Here is a 24,479-nt window from a genome sequence, read left to right on the forward strand (position 1 = left end):
GTCCCTCATAGTGACTCAAACCAACCATGTTTCAAATGCGAAGCATTTCTTTGTGTAATGTAGGCACTTAGAGCGTCTATCTGTGTATCTATATTTTCCATCTATCTAGCCGCTTACGTCTCTGTGCTCTCATAACCACCCCCTTAACTTGGGATAAACAAAATTAGTATGGGAGGGTAATACGGCTTGAGACCCGCCGTTGCGGTCTAGTGGCTAAAGTACTCAGCGGCTGACCGGCAGGTCGTGGGTTCGAATCCTGGCTGTGGCGGCCAGATTTTCAACGGAGGCGAAAATGCTGTAGGCCCATGTGCTCGGATTTGGATGCACGTTAAAGAATCCCAGGTGGTCGAAGTTTTCACAGTCCTCCCCTAAGGCATCTATCATAATCATATGGTGGTTTTGGGACGTTAAACCCATCATATCAATAAGAAATGAGACACAAGGTAATCCATCGGTAATAAGGGGCAGTTTCTGTGACATCTGCACAACCTTCCCAGTGGTACAAAATTGCTCGACGCAACGCTGGCCCAAGGCAACGCCACCTAGACTACTGAAACTTTCATCTTGAATTCTCAAAGCCGACGACACGAAGGTGTTAAATATCTTGAGAGCGAGCTTAACATTTTGCCGCTCTAGGTTACTTGGGTTCAGAGCCCTGTAAGTTAGCCCATAAGCAATTTTCACAGCTTCATGCAATTTTTCAAGCAATTTTTTCAGCTTCATGCAGTTTTCTCAATGTTGTGAACGATGCACCTTCCAGCCTTTTGTTCTCCTCATCAAAGCAATCGAAATGTGGATAATACAGGCACTTGTCAGAATTTCTCTGGTTAATCCAATTATTTCGAATGCGTTTTAGCAAATTCACTGCGTCAACAATGCGAAATGAAGGTTTCTGAGGATCCGTTGGATGAAGATACACTATTTCTGAATAGTAGATTTCTGCGAATATTGACATTACCTTTCTGTTAATTGAATTATTGTCTGTTATTACGGGCACTACTTGAAGGCCACAATCTTCAAGAATGATTAACACTTCTCTTAGCACCTTATGTAGTTCTTCAGCTGTAATTTTAGACACAGGTAATATGTGTGCTGCATCTGTAAAGGCTGACAGTAAACTCTGAACCATAAAAACGTGCACTTTTTTGGCTGGTTCTGTGCTTTTAACAGAAGCTCCTGCTAACTACCTGCCTTGTAGTGAAAGAATTGTTGCAAGTGTATTTCATCAAGCATCAACGTGACATGTCTTTCATGCAACTTCATTAGGCTGGCCCTTTTTTTCATGTGCTGTAAGAGCCCTTCTTGATTTTGTTCCTTCGAAAAATTCACATCCCGGGTGGCACATACAAGCTTAATTGTCGAAGGGTAAGGCAATATGATGTTACCACTGCTTCGCAAAAAGTTGTAACCATGGGGAGAAATAGTGTAAAACACAGTTCAAAGAATTAACAGTTCAGCTGAATACCTTTTGCTTCGGCACATCAGGAGCTGGCACTGTTCCCTAAGAAACATTATTGCTTCTACTCTTTCATTCTCCAGAAGGTCTTCCTTAGAAATATCCTCGAGGAGGGAAACCACAAGCTTTAACACTCCATTCACTTTTTCATCTTTTCCAAGTTCTCTTCTACGACAGTACTCTTGTACGCCATCCGGAAGTTGAACCAGCACACGCATGTCGTGAACTGCTTCTGGAATGCCAAGCCGTTCGTCTGACGTAAGGCGAGCACCTCCCACAAAGACGCGCACACACATATCCGACGATATGATTATAGACGAAATAAGGTTCGCAGCTTCTTCTATTGTTGCCTCCATGTGCGCAAAGATGGCATGGCCGTCGGCGTTCACAACTGACCAATACTTTTCTTTTCTTGTAGCAGGTGCAGGCGAACAGTTGTCATATAGGCATGTTAACTTGTTTGCTTCCAACTCCTTCTTGTGCGCCAGCATGGACTCCTCAATAGCTTTCTGAAGTTGCTCATCTTCTCTTCGTTTTTTCTTCATTCCTGGTTCTTCTCTCGATTGGCGAGTATCCGACAGGTCGTCAGGGCTGCCCGGAAAAATTTTAGGTACAGCACCGTGAGTGAGTTGCGTCAATTTCATCTTGACTTCATTGGTGCGACTATCGCAATCGGTATACTTTGTGGTTGTGCGGAGATAATCCTCCTTGAAGTGACATTCACATACCTGCACAAAAGAAATAATTCAAAAACAGTTTGTTTCCACGCGAATTGTGCCTCTGTGCCCATGTAATCAAACTAGGACAGTTCGGGCGTCGATATTAAAAATCGCGGCGTCTTATTCCATACCTGGAAGGGTGCAGCAACACAATCCGTTGTAAACGAAATTGCGCTGATGCGTGCAACCAAACGAAATGATGTCACAACTCCGGTCTGACATAGGCTTTCTCACGTTAACACTTGCAATTCTAGTGAGCGAAATCCACTAAGTACCAGCCCATCTTGCAGGTACTTAGCGCAACTTCGTATTCCGTCGAAAAACACGCATCCGCTCGAAAAAAGCACCTCAAATTTGCGTAGATGTGTGTGTGAATGTGAGCGTGTTTTTCAAAAAAATACGAAGTTGCGCTAAATACCTACATGACGAGTTTCCAACTAGCTCAGCAACAAGTTCTAAGAAAAACAACCACAGGACAGCAAGTAGCGTGCATGTAAAATGCGTAAATGCCCTCATATTTTGTAGGTACCACGTGAAAAATATGCACACAGAAAGCTCTCTCCTTCCACATTGATAGGTCCTACTATCAGCCGAGTTTTTGCAAAAAGTTACCGTTCTCAGTAATCTTCTGTGCCCAAATATTTTTGGGTGACATACGTAAAAACAAACACTTACCAGTGGATTCTTAAGCTTTGCAACATCTATGTCGCCGCGCCGCACAGCTCGCTGCCATTCCGATCTCCGCTCAGGTTCGCGATGGAACTCGAAGAGTCGTACTTTGGGGCCAGTGTCGAAATTCCCTTTGCAGTTCGGTACACAAGGACGTCCCATTCTTCCGCATATGTGGAAGAAAGGCACGAAAAACAAAAATATTTAGCACCACACGAAGAACAGCGAAGAAAAATGGCACACGTGGCCAGTGAGGAGCTCTCTAGCAACACAGCACCGACAACACAGAGGCAGTAAAAGCGAGAAATGCTGGGAAAGTTGCAGCTAGCGCCATCTCACGCAGGTCGCCCGAACGTTTCCTGAGGAGCGGCGGCTCGCTTCCTAGGGCAGAGTTGGGTGACGTCACACGGCTGAAAAGGAGGAGTGCGGGGGCCTTCAGTCGTCTAGGTGGCGTTGCGTCTGCCCACGTATGGGGATTGAGAATGGCCTCACGTTGGTCGATGTATGGCCACCGACGGAGAGCCAACCTCATTGGATGACCTGGCCGAGTGCCAGCCTCCGTGGAGCCACGTTCGGCCCAGTGAAAATTAGCATGTGGCCAGCTGGCGGCCACTAGAGCCCAACCTTGCAGGGGGGGGGGGGGGGGGGGGGGCTTGTTATAGCCAACTCGTGCAGAGCAGCCCATGGAAACAGCTCGTTTGATGCCGTAAAAGAACACTGCCCTTTATTTCCTACGCACTCATCTTTTATAGCAACCTAGTGATGACGTAACACGATGCATATCACATATCACACATCACATATCAGCGCGTGTGGCGCGTTGGCTGTTACGCAACAGGACTTTAACCCCCTTTCGATATTTTTTATCTGTACGTGTACTGTATTTTATACATCTGCATGCACACACACACAAACACAAGCACGAACATACATAAAGTATGATTGCACCCCACTGCCTCCCCACAAATAAAGTTTCAGCTCACGCCAGTCCAGCCTGTGTAGTTCATAGTATTATGAGCGATTAGAGAATCAATGAAGCTCACACCACGTGTGCATGAATCTAAAACTTTTTTTATTCTTCGTACGAACACTTATGGAAAATTGTGGATGCGCTCAACGTAATGCCTGCGCAATCGGCTGCCTTCGTTGTCCTAGGTTTGAGTCAACCAATTCTTTGACATTGCAGACGTGCTGTATTGCTGCACCAACATGATTTACCATGAGACAGTCCGCAAATACAAGAAAATCAATAAATACAAGAAAAGTTCTAGCGAGATCAGCCAAGAAGGCTTTGAAGCACCACTACAAGCATTCTTAGCAAAGAAGTTGACATGCTTCCAAGCTATAAGTACGACAGAAGGTGAATACTATTTCAAGAGGCTCATTTCTTCCGTAGAACAAACTAAACCAACGTACAACCCACCCAAGGAACATAGGTGAAACAATTTACTTTTTGAACAGTAGTGTAAACATTATGACCTACGCTGAAAGGAGCTAAACAGGTAAAAAAAATGGGCGCTTTCCGTCTTTATGTTCTACAAGCTAAAAGCAACAGAAATCGCAATTCACTGACACAGCGAAGCAATATTTTCAGCCTAAAAATATTGGAAGCAGCTTTATAGCATGCAAAAAGGCAAAGGGTTTAATTATTCAGAGGTAGTGCCCAAATTTAGTTTTGCGTGCAGCTGTACAAGTTCCGCAAACCAGTTCCAATAGTGTAGCAGCGTACTCAGATTCTGCGACACAAACACTGTGCTTCTCTTTAGAGCACCCCACAAGGTTTGTGTCAGGGTGTCGGTAATCAAACTGTGGTTCAGTCATATGCGGTTCTGTATTCAGTCAGAGCAATATAGGACCACACATGCACCTATCATTAACAGCACAAAGAACAAAAGTATGGCCTGAACATTGTACCTTTCTTGTTACCAAAGCTTTTGCTACATTCCATTCTTTAAGCCTTACACCTCTAGGCCTCACACGATTGCTGCACGGGAGGCGGGAGGCGTCATGCATGTATAACACCGTTCAAAGGGCACGCCATTGCGCTTTCTCTGCCGTCTTAATGTTTACGAAGAATCGAGGCCCATATACTCGCCGGACTTTGAACCACGCTGTTTGCACGTTGCCTCCTGTCAAATGAGCCGTCCAAGTGGTTGCAGCCGCCATTACTATTCCACGGAATGGTATCTTCATGTTGGCCGTAGCAGCGTATTTTAAAAATGTAAAAAAAAAAAAACCAAATATATAGTTGTGGAACAATCATGTTACCTTTTCTCGGTACCCTTCCTTCAAAATTTTGTGTAAGAATAAATTTTTAGGTAGAATATACGGCCTTCGTGTGTATATGCACATACACTGCAAATATGCCGAAATAAGTAATGTCACTTCCCATATTAAAAAAAAAAACTCACATATAGTGGCATATCCTACGTACAGTGGGAATCGGTGATATGCGAAGCACTAATGAGAAATGATGATATGTCATTTAAAATAAGCGCAACGTTACGAAGTGGAGGTAATTGATGGCGTACATGACTTCGTGTCATGATTACCATGTTTGGATGTGTCGTTTACCTCCGTCATCTGTTCAGGTCATGTGATACCACATTTAGTATATGTGGAGCTAGAGAAACGACCGCGAGCATGCTATGAGCGTGGTATGTTATCATGTTCTTACATGACACGCGTGTCAGGATTATAATGTTTGCACCAGTCATACTGACCCGGGTCTGCATGTGAACGGCAACGATGATGTGGGAATTTAGCGGAAACCAGGTAGTCGGCCTCTGGCTTGACTCGAGAACAAAGAAGACAATCCTGCGGCTCAGCTGCTGAGAACACGCTGCTTTCGCTGCCTCAAGGCGTACCTGTGGTTTGTTCGCGTTGTACTGCACAATATATTTTCGTCCTACATTGGCGTCACTTGACATCAAATTTGGTATATGTGGAGATAGCAAAACGGCAGTGAGTGCATCATGAAGGACCCAATATACTTCAACGTAGCGTTGACGTGCGCGCACGCTGGGCACAGTGGTGCTACGTTAGCAAAACGCGAGCACTCTATTGTCTGACGCCAGGCGCGATCAGCGTCCGTCGGTGCGGCCCGACGGCAACCGGCGCGAAATGCGACATGCTGCATTTCGCGCCAATACGTTACCCAGACGACGCTGCGTCTCCCTCTTGTCGTAACGGAGGGACGTTGGTCGCGCTGAAACGCGCATGCTTCGAAGCAACGCTACGCGGCGCGCGCCTCCGGCTATATGGCAGGACCGGCGCCTGGCGTCGCAACGCGGGCGTGACGCGTCGAAATGAACGCTGGTGAGCACGCGCACCGCGTCACGTCGAAGTGTATGAGCGCCTTGACTGTGGCATGTAGTCATGTTCTCACAAGACATGCATCTCATGGTTACCTTGTTTGCACCAGTCACATACATTCGTCATCAATTGACGTCACGTAATACCAAATGTGGAATATGTGAAGCTAGCGAAACGGCCGCGAGCGCATCATGAGAGTGGTATGTAGTCATGTTGTTACATGACACTTATGTGGTGATTACCATGTTTGAATGTGTCATTTATTTATGTCGTCCGAACGTGTCACGTAATACCGAATTTGCTATATTGTGAAGCTAGCGAAACGGCCGCGAGCGCATCATAAGCGTAGCATCTAGCCATGTTGATACATGACACGCATCTCATGTTTATCATGTTTGTACCAGTCTCATACCTTCGTCATCCATTCACATCCCGTAATACCAAATTTCGTGTAAGTGAAGCTAGCGATACGGCCACCAGCGCATCATGAGCGTGGCATGAAGTCATGTTGTTGCATGACACGCATGTCATGATTTTCATGTTAGGGTCATTACTTGTGTTTGTTATGCAATCATGGCATACTTTACCAGTTTTACAACATGCCATGTGAATGAGACCACCATAAAAGCTGCAAGACCATGAAATGCAAATCATGACATTCATGACATACATGTCATGATTTTCTTAATATGACTAGTCAAATATGCTCGCCATGCAGTTATGTTATGTCATACCAAGTTTGGTATCGATACCACTATCCAAACGGCCAGGACAGCTAAAAGTCATAGGCGGCTAAATAGATAGGTTGATAGATACGCTCAAAGTCGTTGAAGTTCGCTAAAAAATGCTTCGCATTTAAAATGGCAGATCCTATGTACAGTGGGAATCGATGATATGCGAAGCACGAATGAGAAATATTGAAATGACATTTTGAAATCAGCACAATGTTACGAGGTTGAGGTAAATTATGCCGTACACGACTTACGTGTAAGGTTATCATGCTTGGATGTGTCGTTTACCTCCGTCATCTATTCGCTCACGTAATTATAAATTTAGTATATGTGCAGCTATCAAAACGACCGCGAGCACGCTATAAGCGTGGTATGTTGTCACGTTCTTACATGACACGCGTGTCATGATTATCATGTTTGCACCAGTCATACACCTTCGTCAATCATTGATGTCACGTAACACCGAATTTGGTATATGTGCAGCTAGGAAAAAGGCCGCAATCGCATCATGAATAGCCCAGTATACTCCAATGTATCGTTTACGCGCGCGCACGCTGGGCACAGCGACGCTACCTTAGCAAAACGCGAGCACTCTATAGTGTGACGCCAGGTGCGACCGTCGCGACCAGCGTCCGTCAGTGCGGCCTGATGGCAACCGGCACGAAATGTGGCATGCTGCATTAAGCGCCGATGCGTTACCCACAGAACACTGCGTCTACATTTTTTCGTGACGGAGGAACGCCGGACGCGCTGAAACCCGCATGCGTCAAAGCAACGCAGCCCGGCGTGCGCCTGCGAGTATTTGGCACGACCGGCACCTGGCGTGGCAACGCCGGCGTGACGCGACACAGTGAACGCCACGAGCAGGCGCACCACGTCACGTATGAATGTATTGGCGCCTTGAACGTGGCATGCAGTCATGTTCTCACATGACATGGATTTCATGATTATCATGCTTGCACGAGTCACATACCATCGTCATCTTTTGACGTCACGTAATACCAATTCGACATATGCGAAGCTAGCGAAATGGCCGCGAGCGTGCCATGAGCTTGGCATGCATTGATGTTGTTATACGACACGCATGTCGTGATTATCATGTTTTGATGTGCCATTTACCTATGCCGTCCGTTCGTGTCGCGTAATAGCGAGTCTGGTACACGAGAAGCTAGCGAAATGGCTGCAAGTGCATCATGAGCGCAACATGTAGTTAGGTAGTTACATTACACGCATCTCACGTTTATCATGTCTACACCAGTATCATACCTGCGTCTTCTATTCGCGTCCCGTAATACCAAATTTGGTACAAGTGAAGCGGGCGAAACGGCCGCCTGCGCATCATGGGCGTGGCATGTAGTCATGTTGTTACTTGACTCACATCTCATGATTATCATGTTTGCACCAGTCACATATCTTCGTTATCCATTCACGTACCGTAATCTCAAATTTGCTATACGTGACGTTTTCTAAGTTGCCGTGAGCGCATCATGAGCGTGACATGTAGTCATGTTGTTAAATGACACGCATGTAATGATTTACATATTAGGGTCTGTCGCTTGTGTTTGCCATGCAGTCATGCCATACCAAGCCAGTTTTGCAACATGCCACATGAACGAAACCACCGCGAGAGCTGCAGTACCATGAAATGTAAATCATCACATTCGTGACATACATGTCATGATTTTCATGTTATGATTAATGAAATATGTTTTTCATACAGTCATGTTATGCCATAGCAAGTTTGGTATTGATACCATTATTGAAACGGCCAGGAGAGCTAAAGGTCGTAGGCGACTAGATAGATAGATAGATAGATAGATAGATAGATAGATAGATAGATAGATAGATAGATAGATAGATAGATAGATAGATAGATAGATAGATAGATAGATAGATAGATAGATAGATAGATAGATACGCTCAAAGTCACCGACATTCGCTAAGAAATGCTTCGCATTAAAAAACAAAAAAGCTGCGTCGCACCGAAGCTTGCCTTTGACGCTTGTAACACTGCCACCGCACGTTAGAGTGCAAGGCAAAATTTAGAGTTTCATGATTCCTCGTTATCTCCGCGTTCCTTGTTTACGTACAGAGCGGGTGCAGCTCTTGGGCATTTGTACTGCAAATTACCGGGGTTACTCTCGCCGCGTCAGCCCGGCCAGCCTGCAGGCTGGAAATAGTCTTCCTGGATGTATGGGGGGCCGTGTTGAAAGGTGTTCGTGTTTCGACTGCGTTCGCTAAACGTGCGCTCACATTCAGAGATTATCAAAAACGGCAATTACTTAACCGAATGTAATGTTCAATTAAAAGCTTTACGCTGCATGTGCAGCTGTGCATCGAGCTGATATGCTTTTTTTTTCAAATATCAAGAAGCATAAAGTTACGCTGCGCAGAAATTTCAGGTAATAGCTGAACACCTATGAGGAGTCGCATACCACTCATATTCGGAAATAACACCAGAGAATTCAATATTGCTAACCATCGGTAACGGAACCTCAGCTTTTGCATTAGCGGGACGGCTCAGTGCTCTCCTATAGTTGAGTAAGAAGTACTCGAAATCGTTAAAACAATTTTTCTAAACATTCCATTCCACAGAGACGGTATAACACTAATCCCCAAGAAAGACCAAATGTCCACACGACCAGGTCATTGGCACCCTATTGCCCTGCTTAATGTAGATTACAAGCTCTTGGCCAACATTCTGATGCGCCGAATCAGACCGTCGGCTGCACCATTAATCGCTCCCCACCAAGTATGTTCCGTTTCGGACCGATAAATACACGCCCATACGAGGTTCACACGAGACATCATTCATTACATCAATAGCCCATGTGTGCAAGGATTGTTGGTTTCTTTAGATCGGGAGAACGGTTTTGATTTCATAGAACATGGCTACTTACTAAATGTTTTACATGCATTCGGATTCCCGTATAAGTTCATTGACCTCATTCACGCGATGTACACACATGGAGAATACCCTTTACATGGATTCCCGAAAGAGTCACCCCTTTCAAGTCACGCGTGGGGTTCGTCAAGGTTGTCCCCTCTCCCCAGTTCTATTCATTCTTGCATTAGAACCCTTCTTAAGGATCTTTAAATGTGACCCGCAGATTCGAGGCTTATCCTTACTTCGTAACATTCAAGTAAAGGTCACTGCATATGCAGATGATATTACTCTATATGTAAATAAGGAACAGTTGCTGCAGCATGGTCTTGATACTTTCCATCATTTCAGCATTATCTCCGGTGCAAGTTTAAATTTTTCTAAAAGCCAGTAATTCTTTATTTGCAATCCTAACGGTCGTATCAACATCACGTCGCTTTTACAGTGGTCGCCTAACAATACAATACTATAGGCGTTACTTTCATTGCATTTGGTGTACAGGACTGCATCTGGTCATCCGTTATACGAACTCTTCAAAGTGATGTAGAAGTAGCCAGGCATTCCGACTTCCCCTTCACGGAACGCCGATAATTATCTCAAATGGTACATCGGAAAATTTTGGTACTTTGGCCATTCAGTAAAACCGCCACTCCACGTCTCCAGGAAAGTGCAACGCTGCACTTGTTCATTTTTTTTGTCGGTGGCACAGAATTATTATCAAGTCCGGTGTTAGCTGAAACACGAGATGGGGGTGCTTTTGCATTCCCTGACGTTTCCGTCACGGCTTCTACCTTGTGCCTCTGCACTTTACTGCGAACACAAAGCAATGATGGCATGCCCATTCAGACACTGGCTTGCTACCATCTGGAACCATCACTGCTTGTATTCCTGCCGGCTAGCCAAATTAACCAAGGTCCCAAATCAACTGCATTACCATCTTCGTATCGAGCCCTTCTGGCATTTCACCGATGGTTGGAGGCTACGTGTCCAGAGATAGAGGTGGCCGAATCTAAAGTGGTGGACACAACGGCCGTTCTGCTAAGGCCCTTTGTGCCAGCATCGTCAATCTATAATCAACCACCCTTGGAAATCAATAACTGCAGCAGTGTTGCCAGGACATCTCCGGGATTTCATCTGGCGTTTGGGCTGGGTCTTGCTCCCCAATCGAGATCGGTTGCAGCGATGGCAGGTCGTTCGCACTTTCACTTGCCCTAATTGCGTCACGGTCAAGACCAATCGACATGCGACAATGTAATGTGTGGTTTCCCACCTTTTTTGGCGTGCGGTACATGCTGGTTTTCGGGAACAGGGTGTGCGAACATTCGTGTCCAGCGGCCGATTCCAGCGCAGGCGCTTCTGGGCTTAAATAGTTGCGGGGCTGTCCAGCCTTTGGCGAAACCGATGCGAGGCCTTGGCTGCGAACTGCCGCCGGCGTGCTTTGTGGCCGATACTGGGCCGAATATGACGAGAGATTCTCGCGTTCCTCTCTGAGGAGCTTTTCAAATGCGAAGCATTTCTTAGCGACCTTCGGCAACTTTGAGCGTATCTATCTATCTATCTATCTATCTATCTATCTATCTATCTATCTATCTATCTATCTATCTATCTATCTATCTATCTATCTATCTATCTATCTATCTATCTATCTATCTATCTATCTATCTATCTATCTATCTATCTATCTATCTATCTATCTATCTATCTATCTATCTATCTATCTATCTATCTATCTATCTATCTATCTATCTATCTATCTATCTATCTATCTATCTATCTATCTATCTATCTATCTATCTATCTATCTATCTATCTATCTACGACTTTAGCTATCCTGGCCGTTTCGATAATGGTATCGATACCATACAAGGTATGGCATGACATGACTGTATGAAGACCATATTTGACTAGTCATAACATGAAAATCATGACATGTATGTGATGAATGTCATGATTTACAGTTCATGGTCCTGCAGCTCTTGCTGTGGTTTTGTTCACATGGCATGTTGCAAACCTGGTACGGTATGTCACGATCGCATGGCGCGTGCAAGCGCCAGGCCTTAAGATGATAATCATGAGATGCGTGTCATGTAACATCATGACTACACGCCACGCTCATGATGCGCTTGCGGCCATTTCGCTAGCTTCTTTTATACTAAATTTAGTATTACGGGACGTGAATGGATGACGAAGGTATGACACTGGTGCAAACATGATAAACATCAGATGCCTGTCATGTAACAACACGACTACATGCTACGCTCATAATGCGCACGCGGCCGTTTCGCTAGCTTCAGACATGCGGAATTTTGTATTAAGTGACGTCAATAGATGACGAAGGCATGTGACTGGTGCAAACATGATAATCATGAGATGCAGGTCATATAGGAACATGACTACATGCCACAGTCGAGATTCGACGTGAGGTGGTGCGCGTGCTCGCCGGCGTTCATTTCGTTGCGTCACGTCGCCGTTGCACGCCAGGCGCCGCTCCTGCGATATACTCACAGGCACGCGCCGCACCACTTCGCTTCGACGCATGCGCGTTTCATTGCGTCTGGCATCCCTTCGTCACGAAAAGATGGAAACGCAGTGTTGTCTCGATAACGCATCGGCGCAAAATGCAGCATGTCGCATTTCGCACCGGTTGCCTTCGGGCCGCGCTGACGGACGCTGGTCGCGCCGGGAGTGCTTGGCGTCAGACTATAGAGTGCTCGCGTTTTGCTAACGTAGCGTCGCTGTGCCCAGCGTGCGCGCATGTCAAAACTACATTTGAGTATATTGGGCCCTTCATGATGCGCTCGCGGCAGTTTTGCTAGCTCCATATATACCAAGTTTGCTGTTACGTGGTATCAGTGGGTGTCGAAAGATATGACTGATGCAAATATGTTAATCCTGACACGCGTGTCACGTAAGAGCATGACAACGACGGATGAGATTTCAACCAAGAAGGACGCGTGTTTTACCCGTCCTTACCCCGATCTTCGTTCTTACCCCGATCTTCACTCCGTGCTCTTAGCGCGCAGCCCTTTTAAGGGCTACATGTGGCGCCTCAGCGAGGCACCCGAAAAAAAAAAACACAGCAGGATGCCATCGTGGCAGCCTCGGCATCATCTTCAGTGCCAACATAGCAGCAGCAGGCACAATCCAAGCCAGCCCGCTCTAAGAAAAAAAACCCAGCCGCAGAAAGTCAGCAGCCATCCCACTGCCCCCCTCTCCCTGGCTTCGATCAAAGCGAAGGCGCACACCAGAGCTTGCTCGTCTCCTGCCACGGGCGTGGCTATCTGCGAAGGATACCCCCCTGGCAGCAACACCTCCTCATCTCCTTCAACTACGGCGGCCGCCGAGCAAACGGCGTCCGCCACCAGTGAGCCCGGCGTGCCCCCAAGCACGCCTCCGCGTTCTGACGGTCCCCACGTTGTTGGCGACCTTTCTCCGAGTGGATGTGCGGCCACCACCGTCTTTCGGCCTGTCGGAAAGAAGGCTAACTTCCTGGCTACGTCGAGGGATGCGATCGCCGCCTTCCAGTCGGAGTTGCCAGCCACCCAGCGAGTGTGGGTCAATTTCCGGCGCAACCTTGTTGCTGTCGACACCTACCCTACCACCGATCTGACTGCCCTACTTCAGGTTGAAACGATCTGCGCGACCAAGGTTCGAGCCAAACAACTCTACCTGAACACCTGTGTTGGCATGGTCTTTGGAGTGGACCCAACGATTCCATTCGAGGGCCTCGCCGACAACATTGCTTCACCTGTGCCCCTTGTGTCCGATGTACGCAGAGCCGACTGCCTCACCCCCACCTTCGCTGAGACTACCGACACACCGGATATACTGCTTTACAAGCAAAGGCGCCCTGTTCGACCCCATAAGCCCCGGCCCCTCCAGTGCTCCCGCTGCGGCCGCTTCGTGCACGCAACCGCCACCTGCTATCGGAACGAACGGTGCCTGCGCTGCGGCATCATGCACGCCCTATAGGATCGTGTGCAGCACACCCTCATTGCATAAACTGCAGCGGGAAACACCCTGCAACCGAGCCCCGCTGTCCAGCCTGGCAACTCCATCACAGGGCCGCGGTCGTCATGACCTCAACCGACGGCACCGTGACTCACCGCCAAGCCCTGCAGCACGCTAGGACCCCTGGCAGCAACGCCTCCATCAACAAGGGTCTCTCCTTCCGAGATGCGCTCGCCGATACAGCAACATGACCTCGGAGGCCGCCCCTTGTCCCACAACGAGTGCGCCCGTCGTCCCCACTACAACGACGACGGCCCCGCCCTCATCTACAGCTCATCCGGCCCCTACCGTCAGCCAAAAGCGCTCGACGGTGACGCAGACACCGCGCGCTTTTTCACAAGCGCCGGTTCCTGTCACCGTCACCAGACGCACGACGACTGAGCCCGCTACCTCGACATCGCAGCGACCTAACATCCCAACCAGGAACGACATCCCCAGTGCTCTTGCTACGGGACTTCGAGTCTACGGGACTTCGAGTGCTATGGCACTCAGGGCCCTACCAGTTGGCTCCCACTCAATCTCGCTGTTGTGCCCCTGCTCACCTTTGATGCTCTTGCCGAAGAGTTTGGCATCTCCCTGGACGAACCGCCTGCTTATCGGGAATTCCACCCTGGCCCGTTTTTAAACGTGCGCATCACTGTACCGCTGGCCTTCTTTGTGGTAGTCCTAGTCGACTGCGAGTGGCATACTGGTTTTATTCTTGCGCGCGTTCGCTTATTTCGTACTTTTTTTCGCTTACTCAAAGTCAATTCTTTCCTGCGACGTTACATCGCGCCATGCACCACGCCTGCTTGGAGTCCCACAAAACTGTTTACGTACGCTGCTCCGAGCTGCTATACTGCTTTTTTAAAGTGCGAATGCACTTTATAAGGGACCCTGAATCCGCCGTCCGCGGTGCGCCTCCTCCTATCCCCTAGCAACGGTGCGAGGAGCGGACAGGAGCGTCTGTAGCAACGGCGCAGCGACGTCACACACCACGTGATTGCGCGTGCTCCGCCCTCCGCTCCATGGCTGCGCGCGCCCACGCCGGCTCCCGCACCGCTCTCCGCGCTGTGACGTCATGGCGCGCTGTGCAGCTGGCGCCGCGCCGTGGCTGCGCGCGCCGCGGCCCTCCTCGCACCCCTCTACTGCGCCGTGACGTCACGGCGCTATGCAGCTGGCGTGCCTCTCCCCCGTTAGCTTTGCACTCACTCTCGGCGGGGGAGTTAGCGTTGACTCAATGGCTAATTCCAACGGATTTTAACTTTAGTTCACCTCATAGCATTACCCCGTGTATTCGCACTTAGCCATGTTCACCATCGGGGAAATGCTTGTGAGTTTTTTTTTCTTCGTCGGCGCGTTGCACCCTCGGAGTAAAAACACTCTCCTTTTCTCTATCAGTTCGGGCGCGCCCTAACTTCTTTCCACTTGTCCAGTGTTTTTTTTTTCTGTTTTTTCTCTCTCTCTTCACGGGCGCATCTCCTCACCCCCAGCTTCTCGGTGGTCTTTCCGTGTATCGCGGGTTTCTTGCGCGCGTGCGTGATACGAGCGATCGAATGCTTTTGACTACCCTTCTCTTACCCCTTTCTTCTGTCTTTTTAATTCCCATTCCCCCATTCCCTGCGTAGAACTGTGGAGGTGCCCTCCATTGAGAGAGGCAGTAACGGAAATGCGCTTTTTTTTCTTCCTTTTCCCCTTTCAAAGTCACTTCAGAACACGACAACACACCACGCCCATAGCGTGCTCGCGACAATTTCCCTAGCTCCACATATACTAAATTTGGTATCACGTGACGTGAATAGATGACGAAGGTAAACGACACATCCAAACATGATAATCATGATACGGAAGTCATGTACGGCATTATTTACCTCCGCCTCGCAACGTTGTGCTGAATTGAAAGTGATATATATATTCGCCTTTCTCATTCGTGCTTCGCACATCATCGATTCCCACTGTACGTGGGATCTGGCAATTTTTATCCTCAGGGATCAAGAGATTCTGCGGCATTTGTTGTGCCCTTTCGTCAATGTTGAACACGAAAGGGTAAAACTCATTTTTCGACGGACGGGGGGCTAAGCAGCGCCCGTTGAGTAGTTATTTGTGATTTCGTTCTCAAGCAACTCTTTCATTGCACCTGTTGCATCGTTATGCCATTGTATAATGACGTTGCATTGAGTTCTTGTGCGCATGTATGCCAACATTGTCATGTATATTGAAGCAATGATGTCTTCATTGCAATGTAGTGATGTTTCACGTGGTACATAGATGTGCGGAAGTGTATGTGCCCTATAACTGTATTGTTATGGAAGTTTTGTTTTCTGTACATAGTGTAAATAAAAATTTCCTAAGCACTGTTCCTAAATTTTTGTCGATGCCACGGCCTCCTCAAGTATGAGGCCCAAGGGAAGGCTTTCAGCTCACCCACAGTAGAGTAGCCAGTTCTCTAAATCGTTACCCACTTATTCTAAACACATCTTTAGCTCTACCTGGATGCTGACCGCGACAGCTTCTGGCTCTCCCATAGTAGAGTGCGTGCAGTGATATAAAGCGTTCAGAATTTATTTAAGCGTACGTAGATAGGGGGCTATCTGTTCTGCTTCGTGAAACTGGTACAGCTTGTTGCTCTGCCACATGAGATAATGTCTTACGGTAATTTGTCGAACATTTGCTCTAAACACTGCCGCAGTTAATGCTGTTCTCGTACTCACACTAAAGCCTGGGGATTTAACTTGGGCGGCTCTCTTTTCGTTACCAAGCCAATTCAAATCAATCACCTGTGATCGACTCTTTTGTTGTCACAGTTCCGTACTAGAGAAAGTTAAACTTTATAGATTTCGCGCACGGCAGACCAGTTGACGAAATCGTTGGCTGGAATGCAGATATTCGCACAGAAAGCATGCAGCTACCCGTTTGTGTTACTTCATGGCTCTCGAGGGTGCCAGTGTTCTGTGACTCTCAAATTACTTGCGTGTTTATTAAAGTATTTCGTTATATATTAGGTGTTCTGCCAAACGCACTAAATTTTCGTCGGCCTCTCTGTGAATGCACAAGAATTAAACCAAATAACACAGATTACGATCGGAAGTTATATGGCATCGCTACTTTTATCATTGACTAGCGTTAGCTAATATGGTTATCTGTTTTCAATGCAGATTTTGGTAAATATTAGTCAACTGACTATGTTGTTGACCAAACAAAACTGCGAAACAAACTATCACTTTGTAAAATGAACTAACAAACTATAAATCAACTAACAAAATACCACGTTATAATTATGTAACGGCTTCAAATATTGTCGGGAAAGGGCAACTGTAACATACGTCACAAAAGGATAAGTAACAATGCTTTCATGAGCAGAACATCCCGCTTAGTTGACGAAAGGTACCGTCAAGGCACGCGTATGAATATTGTTTTTACAACAAAGTTGACAAAGATGTAGGCTTAAGCGTGTTGGGAAACACTTGCCAGTAGACTTAGAGCGCGAGAACACAGACGCATCGCAGTGCGTTTTTTTCTTCTAGTCTTATAGCGTCCCAGAGCGGCAAGTCTGCTGCCTCAGAAATTATTTTTTGGCGCAGTGCGTCTGGCTGTTTTCCTGCCTGTAATTTCACTTATTTATTTATTTATTTACTTATTTATTTATTTATTTATTTATTTATTTATTTATTTACACATACTGCAGCGCTAAGTGCGCTATGGCAGAAGTGGGTGTACAAAATACGCGGAATTTTAACAGACAGGAATGAAAATTAAACAGGTAACATAATACAGATGTGTGGTTATGCAAGGTCAAGAGTGCACAAACATGTGAATAACATGAATGAAGATAGAATAAAGAAACAATGCAACTCAAGAGCTAACACCAATGGCAAATATATGAGGGTATGTTACAGACGCATGTCATGGATGTCGGCTTGAAAATTGGATGATGGGCGTGAACGAATAGTACCAGGTAACGAATTCCAGTCTTCAATAGAACGGGGGAAAAAACTGAACTTGAACATGTTAGTTCGAGCATAGTAAGGCGTTAGGTTTAAGTTGTGATAGCTTCTTGTCGTTGACTGAGGTGCAAAGTTTATGTAGTCCTTGTCATTTGAAAGTTTAACCGAAGACGTCACAATGCTATGCAAGAAGTTTAATGACTCTATTCGGCGACGCGAAGAGAGCGAAGTTAAGTTCAGTGAAGAAAGAGTAGAAGAGGGTGAAAAGTCACGGTCATAGTGATGACATATGAATCTTAAAGCTTTTTTCTGAATTGCGTCTAACCTATTAATCTCGCACTGCTTGTACGGGTTCCAAACGACAGATGCGTAGTCCACTATTGGGCGAATGAGTGATTTAAATAAGAGAAGCTTAGTTTCTTTCGGAGATTTAGATAGAGTGCGACGTAGATAGCCTAGTTTTTTTTAATGCTTTGTTACATACGTAGTCAATGTGCTTAGACTATGTCATATTATGAGTAGAAATGACCCCTAAATACTTGTAATCAAGAACCCTATTTACTGCACGGTTATCGAAAGAGTAATCAAAAGCAGGAGGAGATTTACTACAAAAGGACATAAGTACGGTTTTTTTAAAGTTAATGTTCATTTGCCAGGTTCTGCACCAATCGCAAAAACCAGCAAATGACTCTTGCGAGTGGTAATGGTCAGCGTGTGTTTTAATGACATCATATAAAACGCAATCAGCGGCGTAAAAACGAATAGAAGAGGAGATGCAAACAGGCAAATCATTTCAGTAAATTAAAAAAAGAAGAGGCCCAAGAACGGACCTTTGGGGCACTCCAGATGTTACATCAATGGCAGTAGAGTTGGTTGACCTGTAAGAAACGAACTGAGAGCGAGATGACAAAAACCTAGAGATCCAACTAACCAATTGAGGATTGTTTAATATGACATCGAGTTTAGCGAGAAGTTTAGAATGCAGTGCTGTATCGAAGGCCTTTGAGAAGTCAATAAATATAGCATCAACCTGGTTGCCAAGATCAAGGTTAAAAAAATATCATGCGTGAATTCGACTAATTGTGTTGTGGTACTGAAACCACGCCTAAACCCATGCTGCATGTTTGATAGTAGTTGGTGCGATTCCAAGAAGAGCATAATGTGTTTATGAATGATATGTTCTAACATCTTGCATGATTGAGAAGTCAATGATATCGGTCTATATTTCAATAGAGACTGCTCGTTGCCAGATTCATAAAGAGGGAGTACCTTTGCTATCTTCCATGAGGATGGAAGATAGCAAAGGTACTTACAGGATGGCTGAGTCGTTCACTGCTACGCCACGTTTTATTCGATTATAGGGCACTCGGATTTGCTGGCCAACAACGCCCCAGCGTATGTTGGAGCACATAAGTATGTGCAACGCTTTCCCGGCAACCACAAGAATGACCACGTTGACAACAACAACAACAACAACAACAACAACAACAACAACAACAACAACAACAACAACAACAACAACAACAACAACAACAACAACAACAACAACAACAACAACAACAACAACAACAACAACAACAACAACAACAACAACAACAACAACAACAACAACAACAACAACAACAACAACAACAACAACAACAACAACAACAGGAGCACCAAGAACAACAACAACTACAACAGGAGCACCAGGAACAACAAAAACAGCAACAGCAAGAACAAACAATATCAACAGTAGCAGCAGCAGCGGCAAGAAAAAAAAATCTCATTGTTTCTTTTTTTTTGTTTCATGAATGCTTAGCGCGCATCAATTTCTACGCTGCGTGAAATCTCCATTTTCTTTTCACTGCACAGCTTCATAAATCTCAGCTAGTCGTATTTTCGTTCACAGGAAACCCTTTTACGTCATCTGTTGAAGCATGTTCAAGGATTAAATGGAAACCTTCACGTCATTTTTGAAGGAGTGACGTTAGAAACTAATAAATCACAGTGGAAAAATTTTTGCAGCTTCTGTTGTTTCAACCCGGGTCCCCAAGCTCCCAAATGTAGTGTCCCAGCCACTAGGCAGGTTGTGAATACAATTAGACCACATTAATTCCTTGTGTTTTCGAGCACCGTGGTCAGGACTCTGACAGCCTGCCTGTTAGAGCCCTGTTTTTATTTGCACAAACCACCTTAATCGTACCAGCAACGTTCGTACCCTAAGCCTTAAAGTCTGAACTGGTACGCAATCGATACTACTCCTGATTACAGCAGCCACAATTAAAGAGGAGGCCAAATGCAGCAATACCCACGCACCTATACTTAGCTGCGCGTTGAAGAGCCTCACGTGTTTAACACCAATTGGGAGTAAGGCACTACGACACTTTCTCATAATCACACCGTGTCTTTTTCATGTAAACCTTAAGATGTGATATCTAGTAGCACACCCAACGATGGAAGCACGCTACAACGTCATTCTGCAACAGCGCTACTTGAACATGAAAGAAAGAACAACGAAAAAAAGGTGATAAATGTTTAGAGTTGGTTAACATATTAGAATATCACCTTCTACAAAAATTTGTATAAAGTATTTCCTTGTGAACTAGCATATAACATTGCCAAAAGGTTAGTGGTTGCATAGTTCAGCTATGAGCGCAGTATAAAGACCTTCTATATTCAGCTTCAAAAATATTAGGCAATCTAGCCAGCAAATTTTCGCAATACGTTATTGGAACAATCAATGATGCCGTGCCACTGTTGTTTTGCGCTGTCACGCCCCCAGAGATCTCTTAGCGCATCTTATGTGCTTGCGCAAAATGGTGACAGTTTGTTCAGCTTGGCGGGACCAAGCTGTAGCCTGCAGAAAAAAATTAAGGCAGCTTTGCTGAAGTGATGCCGAGCCTGAAGAAAGTGCGGAAGTGGGAAGCATTCCTTATTTATTTTTTGTTATTTTGTCTTTTCTCTTCTCTTTCTGTTTTGTGTATTAATGTAATTTTTCTTTTTTTCTCATCATTTGAAACTTATTTCTTTTTTCTTACAATTTTTGTCTATTTTTTTTTCTCTCTTTCTCGCTTGCTTCTTTTTTTTGCAATTTTTACACGTGGTGTTATTTAAAGGGCTCCGCACTAGTATTGGCGTCAAGGCGCTCGAAAAGCAAGAGGGAGAAGACTTTTTTTTTTTTTTTTTTGGCGCGAACGCACTCTACAGCTGGTTATCCCTCACGTGGTTTGGCCTGCGTTACCCGAGTGAGCAGACGACAACATAAAGCAGCCTGCCCCCCCCCCTCCCTTCCAAAAAACTGTTCCGCAATTAATGGCCAAGAGTGGTGCACAAGCTAGTCTCCTTTTTATATGTGGTTGTTGAAGCGCTCATTGAAACAAAAGCGGCCCCGTTGATGTTTTTGCGTTGTTTTCCGTGCAGGCTTGCTGACGGAGGCGGTCCTCTTCATGACGATGGTGTACGTCGGACCGACGGACTTCGCCATGGTCCTCTACTTCTTCGCCATGTCCATCCGAGAGCTCGCAGTTGCCGGTACGTGGCGAAAATTGCTGAGCATCTACAAGCATCGTGTGCGAAATTGATTTTGAACGCAAGTGTTTAACATTGTTCCCTTCAGGCGCGAACTGTGATGTTTTTTCTACAAATGTGTTGAATTCATGCATACCGAAATTCCGAAGCATTCAATATAACACTCCAAGAAACCAAATTAAGTGTTTTGATGTTTTCTGTCAGTTTGCGTAATTCTAGTAATTAGCGTGAAAATTAATATTTTATTATTATGCAGTTCCTCATGTTCGTTTTGACATGGAAAAATTCAGTCATAGCCTACAAATGTGTACCTAATTATTTGACTGTATTCACTTCGAGAAATGACAAGCAGTAGTTTGCACGGTGCCTGTAGAACCCGGCATGCCGAACGGTCCGTCGAAAACCATGGTGCCTACACCAAAGTGATCGACTACAGTCATACGCAGCACATTGAGTGTAAGTCGAGACAATTTTATCATGAAGAAGGTTATATTCATCTAATGAGCACAGCATTGTTGTCCTTTGGCCACAAGTCGGCACAACTAGCAACAACAAGCTGCGAACCAAAGGGAGCTACCGCCGCAGAAGGGGATATACTGCAATACAAAACGGAATGGTGTTCTCATCAGTAAAAAGAGGAATAGAAAAGGAAACGTAATTATCCGCCGGCCTAAAGGGGCCATGCGACACTTTTTGGGCACAGTTATAAAATGGGGCCGGTAGAATTAACGAATGAAACATTTATTGCAAAAAATGCAGTTCAAAATTTACACATTGCACTGAATTGATGTTTGTCTATTTCGGCCATCATGACCGGGCATTTGTACGACATGGTATGGAGCCTGAGCAGACAGGTTTGCACGGCTTTAGTAAGTCCCTTAGCGGGATGAGGCGAAATTTGTCTTTGTAGGTAGTCGATGAGAACATGTGGGCCGAACGTTAGCGAAACATGTGGCCTGGAATTTAAACATATCAAAGTTGGCTCGAAGCAAAGGCGTATCACGGGGGATTGCACTGCGGGCCGGAGCTCCTCCCCCCTTCCAAATTTTTTTTCGCCTTGCATTCATAGTGCAAAACAACCATTTGTCTGCCCGGCACCCACTTTAGCTGAAAGAGTTTAGATCAAACAGAATACAACTACGGGAGAGGAGAAAACCTTCTCAGTCCATATGGGGCTAAAGGTGGTTAACGATTTTTAGTACTTGGCTCTCTACCATGGGAGAGGAAAAAGTCATTCCGTGGGTCTCACACTTGATGAGGCCCTGTTGACAACAAACGCCAGGCCTGCGCAGAAGGCGCAGCACAGTCACATCAAAAGCTAGAAGAGCGGCCTTTTAGAGCTTTTTCTAAGCACTCATGGAGTAACTGCTGCAAGCACAATGACACTGCCCACTATGGCGTTATTAATAATACTTTATGGGTAGTAGGCCGGCATTCGATATCCTTGAGCATTCTTCTGAGAAACGTGGTATCCGCTAAACACTTACAGAAAAATTTGCGCCAATTGTTCATGCAGTGGCTGACGACGATGAGGTATTATACCTGAGTTTTGTATATGTGCGCCACAGTTAATAGGTGATCGAGAACAACCTTTTGTAATCGGTTGGAGCATTGGACGACCCACGCGTTGCGCTATTTGCATTGTGTGACACCTGGTTGTTCTTTTGCTGTTCTAAAACGCTTTATTACTCATAATACCAAGATTGCTTTTCCTACATCAAGCCTGCCTAAGGCAAGTTTGCGAACAAGGCCCTAGCACCAGCGTGGCTCAGTGGTAGAATACTGGGCTGGCACGTAGTCGATCCGGGTTCGAGCCCCACTATGTCCTTGGTACTAGGTTTTGTTTTTCTTATTTTGTGCGATAGTTGTTACGGACATTGGCGGCGGTGGCGGACAGCTACGATGCAGTGCGTGACCCAAGTTGAGATCTTGTAACAACTTTCGCTGTAAAAAAAAAACATGACAGAAAAACTTCGATGTCCTTACGCAGGGGAGGGGAGTGAGTGTAAAAGAGGCACTTGTCACTCTCAGGTGGACCCTAGCCACGATACAGCATATGTTTACGCCCCCAAGAGAAAAACCTGCGGTCACCCATGAACCACTGTTATCATTTGACCAGCTGTCAGGTTTCTAGCGCAAGATGATTGTACAAGACAACTGACCAGCTGCAACTTGTTTGTTCGTGAATTTCGTTCTCGTTTTACCTTTACATTGTTGTGTATGTTTTTTTTCTTGGTGCAGGGTATATGGTGAACCCGTTGGACATTGCCCCTCAATATGCGGGAATCATCGCAGGCCTTTCGGGAGCGATGACCTCTCTTGGCAACCTCACATTTTACCCCATGATGAACCACATCTTCAACACATGGGTAAGTGTGAACAGCAAATGCTCAACGCTCGCAAATCAAAGCTCTTGGTGTAAGCTTTATTAGATGAACATCACCGATGTGCTGTTTTGTTGTGATGTGATATTATCTGAAACGAGATTTGTGATTTGATTGTCATTACGATAAAATTTCTCGAACCTATAACTACATGTACACCTTCTGTTACGACCTACACAATGAATAAATATTTCAATTTCCGCGAATTTTCCTCATGTTCTAAGAGAGATACAACCAAAAGATGCAGTCGTAAGGAAATGTTGTTTACAGGAATGTTTCAACTGTTCAAGCACTACACAAAGATCACAAATCACTTCAGTTCAGACGCAAATGTTTTACAGTTCAGACAAATGTTTTACGTCTGTTCCTCAAAACAAAGATAATTGTGGCTGTTCATGTTGCAAGATCAAGACACGGAATGCAAACGAAATGTCCTCATAATTGGTCTTACATGCACTTTCTGGCTTCCAAGGCCTGCAGTGGAGAGCTCTCCTAACCCTACTTTCTTCACTATCCACTTACATTTGCCTTATTGCCCGCTGCCAACCATGTCTCCGTTGTGGCTGAACAGTGATAAGAAAAGCAGCCTTTGTTGATCGCATCGACTTATACGCGGCGTAGTGATGACGGCTAGATTGAAGCATTCGCCTTCATGGATAAACTTGGCTCTGGATCACACTCCCATGTTCGCTCAAACATAGACACCCAATAAAGTGAATCGGAAGGTATCAGTCACTATTGCTCAGTTGATAAAACATCGGACTCAGTATAAGGTGGCAGGTTAGACACCACATAAACCTCATTACAATTAGACTGCACAGAATTCACCCATACTTTCCTTGGCCTTAATTGTCAGTTGGTGTCGTTAGGTTCTCTA

The 24,479-nt window shown here is 45.7% G+C and overlaps 1 protein-coding gene across 2 annotated transcripts in view; it reads left to right on the plus strand.

The window, feature by feature from the left end:
• The window catches only part of LOC119169665 (vesicular glutamate transporter 3), a 230,896-nt gene that overhangs the window by 205,720 nt on the left and 697 nt on the right, over nucleotides 1-24,479 (plus strand). For both annotated transcript variants that reach the window (XM_075887091.1, XM_075887090.1), the window contains exons 10-11: nucleotides 21,111-21,221; nucleotides 23,460-23,587. In XM_075887091.1, coding sequence (XP_075743206.1) covers nucleotides 21,111-21,221; nucleotides 23,460-23,587 — 239 coding nt within the window. The remainder of the gene's footprint in view (nucleotides 1-21,110; nucleotides 21,222-23,459; nucleotides 23,588-24,479) is intronic.

The sequence above is a fragment of the Rhipicephalus microplus genome, chromosome 2, assembly GCF_043290135.1.
Source record: "Rhipicephalus microplus isolate Deutch F79 chromosome 2, USDA_Rmic, whole genome shotgun sequence".
NCBI classification, from domain to species: Eukaryota; Metazoa; Arthropoda; class Arachnida; order Ixodida; family Ixodidae; genus Rhipicephalus; species Rhipicephalus microplus.